At 39.3% G+C, this 15,260-nt stretch overlaps 1 protein-coding gene across 1 annotated transcript; it reads right to left on the minus strand.

Moving 5' to 3' along the window:
* Window positions 1-4,364: 4,364 nt before the first annotated feature.
* hs2st1b (heparan sulfate 2-O-sulfotransferase 1b) lies at window positions 4,365-14,277 on the minus strand. Its single transcript, XM_007576670.2, has 7 exons — window positions 13,659-14,277; window positions 9,645-9,868; window positions 7,946-8,031; window positions 6,465-6,603; window positions 6,271-6,368; window positions 5,928-6,085; window positions 4,365-5,318 (listed from the first exon to the last, which is right to left on the minus strand). The coding sequence occupies exons 1-7, from the start codon at window positions 13,780-13,782 to the stop codon at window positions 5,092-5,094; spliced, it is 1,056 nt and encodes a 351-aa protein (XP_007576732.1). The 5' UTR covers window positions 13,783-14,277; the 3' UTR covers window positions 4,365-5,091.
* Window positions 14,278-15,260: the final 983 nt, after the last annotated feature.

Consider the following 15,260-nt stretch of genomic DNA (forward strand, 5'->3'; position numbering starts at 1 on the left):
CATTCTGTTGTCAGAACAAAAGAAAAAGTGAAAAAGTGTAAGGAAAATTAATGCTTCTTCAGGAGGAGTGTGTCTCAGCCATCATTGATACATTCTGGATATATTTATCGGTATAAGAGGCAGAAGTTTTATTACTACAGACTCCAGACTTTTCCACCAGTGCCACACTTTATACTTCCTTCCACATTTCAATCTTAGTTGTATTTCAAGACAGTTTATGGAGGAGCTTCAGTGTTTTACCTAGAGAACACAGAATGCCTTCACATAACAGGCTAGGAACCATCACCAGGTTTCACCCAGAGAATGTAGAAAGTCTTCCTTTAAATGACTGCTGGAAACAGATGTGACTTCAAAGTATTGTTAACATCTGAAGGAAATGAAAATCTGACTATTGGTGCTTCAGAAGCTCAAACTTTGATCTGGGAATGAAGGTCAGCCCTAACTCGACCGAGTTCCAGTTCAGAGTTGGAAAGCTGTTGGAGTTTGTGAATAGTTGTGTTAAGTGGTCATGATGACGGCTTTAGGCAACGCTAGCTGACAACTATGTGCAGCGGCAGCTACGTTTATTATCACGTTGGGTGCAAAAAGTCTTTAACAGGAAAGTATTTTTCTGTGCAAATACAAATCTGAGTATTAAACTAAGCTCATAGGAATGTCTTTTAAGCTTAAAAACAATGTCTAATTTTTAAAAAAGTGGAATAAATATAGAAGATAAATATGAAAAATCTATTCTTTTAAAAAATGTGTCAGGTTTAAAAACATGTCATATCTGCTCCAGTAAATCTAATTCAAGCAGGACCTCTGTGTAGGCAACTGCTGGACCAACACAAGTTCCCCATTCGGCCGTTTGGGCTCCCAGCTGGGAGGTTTCTGCTGTGAAAGACCTTTGGTGTTCGTGTTGACATCACCTTGCTGCTCAGTGCCATTTTAAAGGGATCTCCACATCTACCTTCCCCGATCCAGTCCAACACACCAAAGCATCAATTCTTTCCCTCAGTGGTTGAACATTGTGTTTGAAAAGCCTTAACTGAAATATTGAGGGTTAATATGGACTGATGTTAAAGTTGTGGTTAGCTTGTTGGTTAGCGTTAGCCTAGCCTAGCCTTATTTGTTGAGTAGAGCTGCCTCAAATCCAGCATGTTAAACTAAAGCCAACAGTTTAATAGTAAAAGCCATAAAACGTCTGATTAATGTTGCCGTTAGCTTGTATAGCGCTAGCCTGGCCACTGACATTGTTAGTTCTTGGTGTGAACTAATTAAGGCACAACATTTCTCTCACATCAAATATTAAATATGTAAGTGTACACACACTCTACTGCAATGTAACATTTTGATGATGGCGGCTTCTGTCTTTTGCTCTGAATCGAGCTCTGCTGAAGTAACCAGACGTTCTCCTGGCTCTGTTCCCGTTGCACGCTGGTTTAATTTTGCCTTCCATTTCATCATGATAAATTTACATAAAACATGCACAAAAGTAGTACACATGACGGTCCCCCTTTGGCCAAGCCCTCGAAGGTCCTGTCCACAGTGCCGGTGAGGGGCAGCCAAGCTTCTGCTCTGCTCTGTTTGTTTTATGGAGCAGTAGTGAAATCCGCTTTCAGGTCAGCAAACTGAAGGGGGAAGAAAAAAAATCTGTGCTGGGTCTCCTATGGTCAGCAGAAGAACCTAATTGACAAAAAGAGGTCATTAGTTTGCATCCAGCAGCAACAACATCAAAGTCTCAAAATTAGATGCAAAGCAAAACAAATTAGCTTTTTTCATCAAACACTGATGCAGGACAGATTTTTTAATTTTTTTAAAATGGAGACTATTCACACATGCTGAATTCATCTGAATAGTCATTATGCAAGCACAGCACAAATTGACCAAGACCAAGAGAAACTATTTATAGACATCATAGACCTGCGAGAGCCAAGTGTGTCTAATGGTGTCATTTGTATTGTTAATGGTAATGCACTGCTGGTTTGCTCCATTTGGTTTTGCACAGGTGCACTGATGGGTTTTCCAGTCGCTCTGTGGTGCTTTCCTGTGGTGACACGGCTCCCTCTGGTGGACAGGCGGCAGTTCTACCTCGGGCTGGATTCATGGGGGGCTGAGGGTGAAGCAGATTATTGGCGCCTTTTGCTGATAAAATAGGATCAAGAAATGTTATCGTGACATTAAACCCAACACTAAAGCAAAAAGGGAAAAAAAGAAAAAAAATCATAAATAGCTTGTGCAACAGCCTGGATGTTTGAAATATTCTGTTCCTAATTAACCTTCAAGCTCATCAGCCACAATCAATACAGAGTGTGGGCTTTTTTTTAATTGAGATGAAGTAATTATCAGACTGTATTCATCTCGTTAATGAAACAATGTTCCAATATGCCTGCAGCAAAACTGCTAATTGAGTTCTATTTTCTGAGACAGGAAGCCTCTCCTTTGCCCATGACCACAGAGCAACCAAATGAGGATAGGGAGGGGCTTTTTTTTTTATCTGCCCATGTCTGTGTGGACACAAGAACAGACTGTGGACTGGTGGAGCGTACTGGAGCTCGGTCCCCACAGACGGTGCCCTCACCCACCCACCCACCAGTCAGAAGGAGGAAGTAGCTGCTCACACAGCTGACTTCAGCAGATCATCCCGTCCCAGTCGGTTATTTCACGCTTTCACTGGGTAAGTACTCCCTGTTGAGGAAGATATAGCAAAGCAATTATTCTGTAATTATGAAGCCAAAAGAGTCTGAGCGCTTCAGCCGTCCTCTGAAAGGGAACCGCAAGACGATGCAAAACTCCTCAACTTATCAGTCCACTGCCATAGAGCAGGCACCTCCAGATGTCTGCCTTTATTTCTGTTACAATTAAATGATTCAGATCATCGGCTACAAGAAGTTTTTACATGATGACTTAATTTATTAAGGGAACAAAAAAGTAATACAAACCAGCCTGGATTTTGTTGAAAATCTTATTTATGTGAGAAATTTAAATTGAAAAAAGCTAAAGAATATGTATTCAGATTTTTTTTTACTACTAATGCAATCAAAGGTAGATTTACATTTCCAAAAGTTTATTCAAATCCTTTGAAGTATAAAGTTATGTTCACTGAAAAATAATTGGAGTTGCATAGAATGAAACTTTAACAGCTTAAAGACGACTTCAATGAATGTTACTTTGTTATATTGTGTGTTAACTTATTGGGTTGAATGTACTTTTGCAGAATGTTTTTCATAAAAGCAGATTGTTTTTTTTCTTTCATTTTGAATTTATGTATCTTTAGTTTTTAAGGTTGAGTGTGTGGAAGAGTTGACCCAAGGAGAAGTTGTAAGAACTACTTCAGAAAGAAAGAAAAAGATTTTAGCACCAACAGATTCCACCAGGCATGATTTCTGGAGTTCACAACCAATCTGTTTTCCTTACCAGATTGACCTTTTGACCTGTAAAACTCTGACTTTCAGTTAGGTCGACAGTTATGTTGTTTTTCCCCCCTGAATCACGCTGAAGTTATGAGTCTCTAACCTTTACCCCTGACCGTTCTGAGTGGTCAGGGCTACAAAGAGCCATAGACACTCGTTGGGACACGAAGATCGGATCTTGAAGCAGAAAACAGTGCCAACAACTGTGGCTTGATGTTACTGGAGAGAAACCACTCAAATGACCATTTCAGAAGAGTGGTCAAGCCTCATGCCAAAATGATGCTGGCATCTTGGAATATGAACACAACCCTGTTTATTTCAGACTAAAATTATAAAACTAGAACAGCAGATGGTTGATAAATAACGTTCACGTGGACAGCAGCTTCTTCAAGCTTATTATGTCCAACTATAGGTGTTGGCATTTTAGCACAACTGCATATTGTTTTTCCAATCTAGCAGTAATCTCCTGCTTTGTTCCCCACACCCCAAAATAAACCAAACATATCAATTAAGCTAAGTGCACGTTAGCCATCTGTCTGGATGGGAAGCTCTGGTAAACCCTGGTAATGAAATGTAAATTGGAAATGCTGGATTCCAGGGATTTTAGCATTTGATCCAGGAACTGCAGTCAGGAGGTGTAGTTTTCATGAAGAGGAAAGTGGTGTGCATAACTTCAGTGGAAAAAAAGAATGCCGGGGAAACGGGTACCCGCTTCAGAACGACAGAATAACCAGCAATAAAAAAACATATATAAAGGTTTTAAACTGGGCAGCTGACAGCATGTAGCAGAAACAGGTTCGGCTAACTTATGACAAGCATTATAAGCTGTATGCATTTCAACATGTTTTTTTTCTTGCCCACTTTAAAATCTTTACATTTTAGCTGGTTATGTCTATTTTATGATTTATTTTTCAGTACAAAATTAAGTCAAACTATTCCATTGGACATTAAATGAACCACAGAAGTCAAGCATTATGTAGTCATGTTTTTTTTTTTGTCAGAATGTTTGTGTAGGAAGTGGGAATCAATGTGAGAACACACACAAGTGGACAAAAGAGTTCTATTACAATAAAGGCACTATCAGTCTGAGTCTGGCTAAAATCACCCTGTACTTCCACACTGTGTTCATTGATCTGATCAATACTTTTCTCTCCAGCTTCAGAGAGAGCAGGTCTATGAAAATCAGCACTACATCTGTGACAAAACACTGACAGGATATGTTAAAGGTTTAAAAATTAAAGACCATCTCAACATGATCAAAATTAGAACATCGGGAAGCAAAAACAATGCAGTGGTTCACTCGTTTCTCTCCTTTTGGTCCATAATTGAGTTTACAACTTGTTGATACAATATGTACAAATGCAGCTTTGACCAAAAGGAATGTGTAAACAAGTCCTGGTGGAGAAATCATGAAAGAACTCAAAGCAGAAGAAGTTTAGTTTTTTTCCTGTAGTCACAGTTGAGAGCAAGTTTTAAGTGGTTGGTTTAGGTTGAGTTTGCTGCCTGTTAACCAGCTAAAGCAACTGTCTCAGGAGATGCACTTTCTTCACAGCGTAGATTTTTAGTCCAAGTTTCAGTTTTCTCAACAGCAAATAGTTTAAAGAAAAACCTGACATATTTCTGCTTGACCTTTAACGGAACAGTCTGCAGCAGATCCAGTGGAATAACCTCAGAATAAGCTGAGCTGAGAACTCGGCTCTCAGCTCAGCTTCGGGTAGATCTTTTCGTAGAAGAAGCTCTGGGCCAGGACGTACAGTTCGCCGTCCTTCTCCCGGACGGCGTGGGCGCGCACGAACTGGAAATGTTCCAGGGCAAACTCGTAAAACTCGTTTTCGATTTTCCAGATGTCTGACTGCTGCAGCTTGGCGATGGTTTCCTTGGTGGGGGGCTTCTTCTCAGTGGTCTTCCTCAGATGGGACTTTTTGCCTGAAAGCAACACAAGAAAGTTTTGAAGAGTTCTCTGAACACACACAAGCTAATCAATGCAAAAACATAAAGGTATTTAATATCAGCCAGATTGACTTATCAGACCAATGCTAAATGGTAAGAAATGACAAGCATCAGCCAATACTGATAATAAATCCCTAGTTTAAACTGTTCTTTTCGTAGGCCAAAATATTTATGCAACGAACATCATCAGCGACGCGGACGTTAGTCACAAGTCAGTGGCATTAACAGCCCCAGTGTGACTGTTCTGACTGCAACTTCTAAAAATGCTACTTTTGATTCTTTTTGGCCGCCATTAGTCCGACATCATTTGGACTGACAGCAGTAGATACAGATCCTTCCTTTACCTGCCACTGCAGCCAATCAACCAATCAAACAGAGTGGGACTGGACTGAGCCATAAGGCCTAATGCAAAAACACAGAACTCTGCTTTAGCTACAAAGAAGGCACAATAGGTCCTAAAACTGTACACCCAATTTTTGTAATTTGTAATCTAATTGTTCTAATGAATCATTGAGAGTCTCAAATGCATGACGTTCACATGGATGACGAGAGAACCAGCAGATCTGCTTCTGCCTCTGCTGGTACCTGATCTGTAGAGTTCTGTTGCTCCCTTGAAGAAGCGTGGCAGAACAGCCTCCAGGATCATGATGAAGTCCTCCAGCTCTTCAGTTACTCCAACCAACAGATACTCATTCACCAGGTTGTACTTGGCCTGTTCCAGAGCCCATCTACTGCCGGCATTCCTGCACACCAAATGTCCCAGACCAACTATAATCACCTTTACTAGACGTGTACAAGCGATTCCCATGTAGTTTATACACCAGTATGGATATTGTGCTTTATAAGTCAGCTGCATCAAATAGTTTTGACTTGACTAACTCTAGTCTAAATTGCCTTTAATGACAATTCTCCTTGGCAGCCCACCTACCAGCACTCTGAATGGTGACCACAGAAGAAGGGGATCTGCAGCCAAAGCTTTTCAGGAGCACAGTCAGACCCTCCTGATGAGACACATTCATCAAAGGTCTGAAATAAACCAGATGTCAGCAGTTATTGTAGATCCAGATAAAAATAAAAAAGACATACATTGGGTGTAAAATAAGCGATTGGTGCAACACAGACCTTCTTATCTCCCTGTTTCCTCCGTCGAAGGCCTGGTCTGTAGTCGTCTCCGAAGCGCAGGAAGTAGTAGTAGGACACGAGGCGCTCTATTGGATCTCGCACCACATTTATGTACATTGGCTTACCTTTCACACCGTATCTAAACGAAAACAGAAACCAGACATTATCAGTGTGCATTTTAAGCATGGTGGGATACCACAAGGTTCAATCCTGGGAACCTCTTCTTTTAATATCAACATGCTCCCACGAGCTCATTTATAACAAGAAATAAGATTAGTTACTATTAGTTACCACTCAGATGATACACAGCTCTACATTATGATCTCACCAAGTGACTCTGGACCCATACAAACACTCGACTGATAAACAAATCAAATCATGGATGTGCCATAACAACAGATCCAGTGGAACAGAAACAATACTGAAGTTGTCATCTTTGGACCTAAAGAGGAATGATCAACACACATCTTCAGTTATGACAGCTAAAAGCTAGATTAGTCCCAAAATCTGGGTGTAGCGATGGACTCAGTCCTGAATCTTCAGACACATAAAGACAGTTACAAAGTTGACCTTCTATCACCTGAAATTTCCAGGATTAAAAGGACCAAGCAAGATTTAGAGGAACTCATCCATGCACTTAGTCGCATTGATTCCTGCAACAGTAGCTTCACGGGTCTGCCTAAAGTTCTTCTACTGGCTCCAGTAGCTCAGATAATAGACTTTTAGATACTGTTAGTTTATAAATAACTGATCTGCTGTTGTATAAACTTTCCAGATCACTCCGGTCTTCTGAGAGGTCATGGAGAAGCAGCATTCAGCTTCTGTCCACCACAAATCTGGAACTGCAAAATGCAATGTCTGTTACTGCTTCTGCATGATGTGTTTATCATGTTTTCATGATGTAAGGCATTTTTGACATGCCTTGTGGCCAAAATGTTCATTACTGGAGAGCAGTAATTGTTGGCCAATATATTTGATGACATTTGAAGTAATTTTTTATTTTAATGTAATATTTAGTCAGTAGGACAGAGTCAAACGGCAGAAAAGGCACAATCAATCAATCAATCAAGTTTATTTGTATAGTGCACACTGATATTGCGATGACGATAAATATTTTTTATAATCATAAAAGCAGATTCTGCACTTAAGAGCAGCTTGGCTGCAGCAGAGCGTGAAGCCGCTGTCCTTGTGAACTGCTTCTGTGTTATTGTAACCATCCACCGGTGAACGGTTGGCAAGATCCCTGCGACGCACGCCAACAGAAGGTCGCTCCCTCTCTCTGAGAAACACTTGGACCATTAGAATAATTACCTGTGATCAGCGGGACGATAGAGTCAGGGGGAGATAAGGACAACAATGCTATTAATCAACACTAAAGCACAAGCTGGCAATCAATATGTGACCCCTCTCTTTATCTGCTCTGCTAACTGCGTGTAACTTATCTGGATATTAATGGTATTACAGGAAATGAAGGGTCTTACTTGGAGAAGTCCAGATAAGCGACGTGGCCGTGGTAGAAGCCAGGCTTCATCTCTCTCCATGTGGTGACGTTCCGAACAAAGCGCACCTGCAGGCGGAGATAATGGGACTTCATTGTTGAGCAACAAAAAGAAACAAACAATATATTTCATATATTGGTTCGTTTTGCACAGGAGTTTAAGTGTGATTGGTTGGTTAAGACATTTGGATGTAAAAAAATCCTCTTCATGTTCCTGATGTAATGGTAGCAGAAGGGAAGGTGGGGTGTGATGTACCGCAGACTGGATTTCAGTTTGACCGTGTTCACAGAGTGTGTGAGGGCAAACAGGATATTACCTTGGCACCAGCAGCCAGACGTATAACAATACTGGAGCTGCGGAGCTTTTATGTGCTCAATGCAGCAGGCAGCAGACAAACACGGCGAGGAGATGAAAACAAGACACCTGGAGAGGTGAGTGGTGTGTAGCCTTGCAGTCCGTTCATTAACGTGTGATGGAATGGACCCAACAGTGCAGCACTGGGGCTGATCAAGCAGGAAGAAAAGCTTCATGGAAAACAGACCGGTTTGTATATCAGTGGTTCAAAGTTCGGTTTTCTTTTAAAGTAAAGGTGCAATTTGGTTACAGTTCAGAGTTAATCGCCTCGAGGAGTTTACACAGGAAACACAGATGTTCTTTCACTGGATGTAAATTTTCTGTTTATGAAGAAAATGTGGATTTTTTTCCCACCACGTCACTCGGTGGTTCAGGCTGAGCCATCTGTTGTACAAGTATCTTTTACAGCTTTGTATTTATTTGGACTTTGAATGCAGGTCAACTCCCAAAAAGGACAAATGAAATAAAAGCAAGTTTTTGAAAATATTTACCATCATTTGCAATTTCTTTTTTGAAAAAATAAATAAAATCAAAAATCGGATTTGGTATGAAAAACTATTGGATATGTATTTAATTTCGTACCACATGTGGAAGTGGCACAAATCTACGTTTTTGTCTTTGGTGAAAAGATTTTAATTGTTCTTTTCAGACTGCCATGACAAAGTAATTTAAAAAACAAAGTTTATGAGCAAAAAATATATATAAATAAAAACTGGGTCTGGGTCACATTTGTGTGAACAATGCAACAGGTTGAACAAGCAACATTGGTCATAATCATAAGATGACTTGATTTATTGCAAAAGTTCTAAACATTATCTGTCTGTCTGAGGTGAGAAAGTTACAAAGCAGAACAAGTTTCCCTGCTTTTTGTTCTCATTAACGGGTCTGAGCAGACTAAAGAGCTTTTCTGCTCTCTATTTACCACAAAGACAAAAATAATAAAAAATAAATAAAACTATCATACATCCTTTGTGTTGTCATGTAATAAACTGCTTTCAGAGGTTTCAAACTCGGTAAAGCTCGTGTGTTCTATTCAAAGTGTAACATCTCAGCCTTCAGCATTTGGAGCCATAAAGGCTCGTCATGAGCTCTGCGTTTGTGGTGCCAGCAAAACACTCTTTGCTCTGTTCATTAATATATGATTAGCATCACCATGGAAACGAGCAGATGCGAGGGGTTGTTTTTGGTCTATTTAGATGAAAATCTATTATTTTATGGTAATGTGAAAATAAAAGCGTCTCCAGCAGGATGAACGTATCTGAACATTTGACGCATCCCTTCACCGGTTACCACGGAAACAATGTACTTGAAGTGGGAAGGCTCTCACCTGGTCCTGCAAGGACATGACGGGGTTGTTTTTGGTGGTGTTGATGTGCAGCACGTGGAAGCGGTTCCTGCTGCAGAGGTCGTAGGCGATGTTGGTGAAGGAGGTGCTGGCCGTCTTGGGAACCCTGTTGTAGATGATCACTGAGTCATCGGCTTCCCACCCGCCGCCGTCCTCGCTGCGGCGCAGCTCCACCTCCACCACCTCGTGTCTGGCCATGGTCCGCTCTGCCGAGGACAGAGGCAACAAACCCAACATCACTGACGAACCGGTGGACATTTCTGCTGTGTGTTTGCAGAGGTTACCGATCTTTTGGCCGAAACAAAGTAATCTACAGTACTTTCATTGTGGTATTTGGTTAATACAAAGCCAAAGGTGACTAAATTTGCCAAAAAAAAAAAAAAAAACATATTTATGGACATTTGCAAGCAAATGTTTTATCATTTATTGATTTGCCTCATGAATGACTTCTGGTGAAAAAGATTGACATTTTGTCACCTCAGACAAAAATTAAAATGGGCTGGGAATCTGATCAAGTCTAGTTTCAGTCATGTGGACAAGTTTGGTAAGTTCAAAAACTAGTCAGTGAGAACTAATCTGGTTAACCAGAAGTCAAAGAAATGATACATTTAGAAGCAACAGGCTACTGAATACATAGACGTTCCTTTTTTCTGCTTTTAATATAACATTTTTTCTTCGTCTGATCATTTTAGTTGTTTTAAATGATAAATATTAACTTGGAATGTGATTTTGTTCCACTATTGGAACAGTTTCAATAATGTTGTCTTTAATGGAGAACGTTGTGTCTAGTTCACATTGCTTTTAGGATTGTTCAACCACAAAAAAAACTCAAATAATGTTGTTTTTTTTTCCAAATACAGTAACAAATTTAAATCTGTGTCAGTGTGAGAAAAGAAAATTGTCATTTTATTCCATCCAAGGATAAACATTTTAATTAAATATTTCTTCTTCTCACAGATCTGCAAAAGGTTTCATATTTTAGGGAGGCAGATTAACATTTAATGAAATCTGACACTAGATTTAGTCAGAATGAACTAAAACTTCAATAAAAGACCAAATTAAATGAGGCTACTCAAAATACAATGACTGAAACTAAATTAAAACACATCAAAAATCAACAAATCCTCACATATGTTTCACGCTAATTGATTATGGTGAATTTATTGCAAATCTTGCGCAAAAATGGTCAAAAACATTGGGTTTAAATGACTGCTAGCTACAACCTGCAGGTGGCAGTATTTCTCACTTCTACTACACCAGCCTTACTCAACGTCAAGTTGTAGTCTGCAACAAAAAAAAGTAATGCTAAACAAATTCTTAAAAAACATAAACCAGTATTTTGTCCATATTATTATGTTGTTTATATGCAGATTCTGGAAGGGATATAATGAGAAAAAATAATAAAAACAAAAAAAAGATCCCAGAGGGACTAACACTAGTTTTGGTGAAAATAGCTCTGATTCTTTGCCATCACTTATGTGGGCCCCCACCGCCAGCTGGTAACCAATAGTTACGCTACTGAGAGCTAATAATCTCTTCCCTGGGACTTCCTGTTCAGGAACTAACACAAGGTGACACTTTCACACAGGTACCTCAATATGCGAAATGTAAAAAGAGAGAAACATGGACAAACACCAGCCACATAATTTACCTGCAACAAAGCAGAAACTTTCATTAATATATCAAAAGATTTCAAATCTCCATTTCTCAGTAGATTAATAAGCAAACAGCTGGAAGAAGTGTGGACGTCTCCAGCTGTCAGAGGAGTGCTCAGAGCTGTGAACATGGGGGTCTTTCCTCCCACACAGAACCTGACATGAGGTCACCGCAGTGTGTTTGCAAACCTTAATTAATTAAAAACAACACAGCTCCTAAAGACAGAACAACTTTTACCTAATTCAGGTTTTGATGAGAATATTGACAAGAGGCATAATTAAAAGTCTTTTTTCTCATTTTTTCTCTTCCCCTCCACTGCAGTGGAAAGAAATGAAAGCCAAATACAGGAGTGTGTGTATGTGTGTGTGTGTATCCAGATCGAGTCACTGAGCTTTAACTCGGTCTTTCAAAGCTCAGTGAAGTTTCACCTGTATGATGGAACTCAGCTGTTTATGGATCAGAAAAAAGCAGCCAAACATCCGTTTATGAGTGAAATATTCGACATGTCGAAAAACAGAGGCTTTCAAAAGTATTCTGTACCATTTCATTTGGCTGCCTGACTCATGGCTTCTCCCTGCAGTTACACGTTTTCTTTTGGGTTAGGATTTGTTTACACCTGCGCCACCGCAGCGCCCCAACTGTAACCTTTTATTCCTGACCAGATGCTGGTTAACAGCACAGCTGTAAGGTTTATTTTACGCATAAACCCGCAGCTCTGTGCAGTATTGTGCTGCTTAGCCTGATCAGTTTAACACAACTTCTGATTTATGTTACATAGGACGAGCACTTTGTAGGTGGGAGACAGGTGACTGTTTACAATGAGGTGGAAGCTAACGGTCAACAGCACATTTGATGACATGCTAAGATCACAGCACCATCTAGTGGCCTGGCATGACAACCACAGCTGACTCGAGGTGTCTAGATGTGGAACTTTTTCCTCAAACATCAGAATATACCAGCTGTTTCCAGGCAGCAGTCTTGTGGAAATGTAGCCTTAGAAATAATAATTCTATAAAAGGAAATTATTAAGCGTCCAAAGACTCCAAAACTCTCGTCGACAGTCTACCTCTAGAACTCCTCATCTCAACTGACAGTTCAGGTTCCTGTAGAACAGCTGGGCAATTTTAGCATCATTTTCTTGACAAAAATAGCATTAACATGGTAATAGTTAGACATCCAGTGACAGTAATAATGCCACAATCCCTGCTTTAAGTGAGCTTAAGGAAACATAGGCTCACTTAGCCTAAGTTACTATGGCTGCTAAAATTATTTTTCCAGTATTGCATACATGGAGATAATCCATATATATTGTGGTACCATTTAAAAATCCGTTTACATCCAGTTATCGTGTGTTGTTCAGCAGTACAGTCGCAGTACTGAATGGAACCGTTCTGATAACGGCTTTGTTCTGTTCAGTGAGGCAGTGCAGCGACAGATTTAAAGCCAAAGAGACAAAAGATTTGATTTGTATCTTTTTAGTGTCACTTTTATAATAATGATAATAGAAACCACAATGCTTTGTAGGATGTTTAAAAGCTTGAGATGTTTTAGAAGCCAACCCAGTTTTACGCTCGTCAGCTGCCTCCCTGACCGTCTCTGCTGTTTTCCTCTGTCTCCATGAAGCTGTTTGTTCTCTAGCCAAACCTCTGAGGCCACAAACAGAACAGCTTTATTTATACTGGGAATAATTACATACAGGAGAATTGCATTTTATTTATGGGAATTAAATAAAACGAGCAACATAATTTTCAGACCTTAGATTTTTTTTTTTTTTAAGAAGCGAACTATTTCACAACTATGCCTGTGGTAGTGATATCACATTAAACCCCATTGAAATACATGGATGACATCACCACATTGTGTGATATTGTAATATCACCACTTCATGGTTACATAATAAGGATCCTTAAAGTATCCTTAAATTTGGAAAAACAGATATCTGTATTTTTTTTCTTTTCTTCTTTTCTATTCACTTTTCTTATTGTGTACTATATTACTTTTTATCTTTGTATCATGTTCGAAATAAATTTCAAAATTTCAAAAAAACATTTACTTGGTTGTTTTTTTTTATCTATTTTGAAACTAGACTATTAATAACATTGTTTACTGTTTTTTTGTTTGTTTGTTTGTTTATCTCTTTTAGCATCTAAAAACCCAGACTTGAACTCAATCATACAACACTAAACATAAAGTTCTCAAACCACAATTTGGAATCTTCCAACTTTATTTTCTTTGTGGTGCTGATTGTGAAATCCCTTTAAATCTGTATGTCTTTGAAGATTATAGAACGCCTTGCTTACATATTATAGTTCCAGAGCAACAAACAGAGATATCTCTTACCCAGTTTGGCTCTTGACTCGTCCAGTCTCTGGATCTGGTTCTCTATCAAGAGCATGGCCACTCCGAACGCCAGGACGGCGAGCAGCTGGATCTTAGGCGGCATCGTGCTCCTCAGCAGCCCCATTGAACAAGCAGGTGAACCATTCCGCGGACACGGCGAGCTGCTCAGGAGCTCATTAAATCACTGCCAACACCAACAAAGAGTCTCTGCTGCTGGTAGCTTTCCACGGCCGAGGCCGCTTTTATTTTACTGGCCTCTGCAACTAAAAACAAAAAACCACAGAGCGCGACTAACTAAGAGAGCAGCTACACAATACAACAGTTACTGTAACTCATTGTTAGCAAAACAAACCAACACGGGCTAGCTCTGAGCTAAAGGTAACCAGCATCAGGGAGCTCGTGCCAGCCTTATATTTTAAAAAACGAGGCGTTTTTATTCTACTTCATGTCTTGTTCAACCGCAGAAAAATCCGTCCTGATATCCCCAACATGGCTTGTGATAGTTCAAATAAATTTCGTTAAAATAAAAACCAAACTATTATCTCAGTGACATGCAGCAGCTTACAAGCTCGGAGCAGAAACTACTTCTTCTGCTATCTCTATTAAAGTTGTATGCCGCCCCCTGCTGGACAGCAATATGTTCCTCTAAGCAAGAAGAAAGCTAAATCTTTCCACATGAGCAAACCAATAAATGATAATACTTGAAAATACTTGAAAATTTTTAAGTATTTCTCATGGAAATGTTACTGTGATTGAGCCAAAGAGGCTTAGTCATGTTGATTAATAATTTAATGGAATAAATTTACCAAAATATTTATTGAAAATGTTTTTCTGTAACGGAAATGCTTGGAAGAGGCTGGGCAAAGTTGAGGCTATTTGCAAAGCTACCATCAAGTTAAACATTGTTTTTATGCTGGACATATAGTTCAGGATCATCTTCTGACAGACTGCATACAACAAATAAATTTGTATTAATGTAACCATATAAATCATCTCTCTCATGTTTCTTAGCAGTGAGCTAACAGTGATCCATATTCACTGATTCTACAAAGCTATCACAAACTCACTGGCTCCAATGTAGTGAAAACAATGCACCCTATTCTTCCTATTAAAACTTCTAAGCATTTTTAAAATATTTTAAAAAAACTTATTTAGGGTATTTACACTGAGGAGAAAATTACTGAATCATTTGTTAGTGTTTGACTGTTTATATCATTATTTCTCACCTGTGCATCTTAGTTTTTTATATTGTTTTCGTTCCATTTTAACTTTTATTTGTTTTTATCATGTCATTAAATCTTGATGGGAGACACGTGGTGTTGCTTTGCATATTAAACGTGCTTCATCAAGAAAACTTTAAGGTTATTTGACTTGAAGACTAACCTCAACAGTGAACTGGGATCAGTAATGCACAGTTTACCCAGCAGATGGGGGCAGCGTTTCATGAATGAAGTTTTGTTCGCTCTGACACATGAACCAAGTTATTTCATTCCATGTGAATTTGTTAGAACTCAAAGTCCAGATGTATCTAGTAGAAGGTAACTCTTTATTTGAAGGGGGTTGAATAAGACTGACATGACACTGTCATAAACACCTGTCATG

Source organism: Poecilia formosa, unplaced genomic scaffold, assembly GCF_000485575.1.
Source record: "Poecilia formosa unplaced genomic scaffold, Poecilia_formosa-5.1.2 Scaffold413, whole genome shotgun sequence".
NCBI classification, from domain to species: Eukaryota; Metazoa; Chordata; class Actinopteri; order Cyprinodontiformes; family Poeciliidae; genus Poecilia; species Poecilia formosa.

What these genes read in the sequence shown, in the direction of transcription:
- hs2st1b (XM_007576670.2), bottom strand. Translation starts at nt 13,782, where the DNA reads ATGGGGCTGCTGAGGAGCACGATGCCGCCTAAGATCCAGCTGCTCGCC. An exon ending in CGAGTCAAGAGCCAAACTGG is followed by an intron (nt 9,869 to 13,658) that starts GTAAGAGATATC and finishes TGTCCTCGGCAG; the next exon opens with AGCGGACCATGGCCAGACAC. An exon ending in GGTCACCATTCAGAGTGCTG is followed by an intron (nt 6,086 to 6,270) that starts GTAGGTGGGCTG and finishes TTTGGTGTGCAG; the next exon opens with GAATGCCGGCAGTAGATGGG.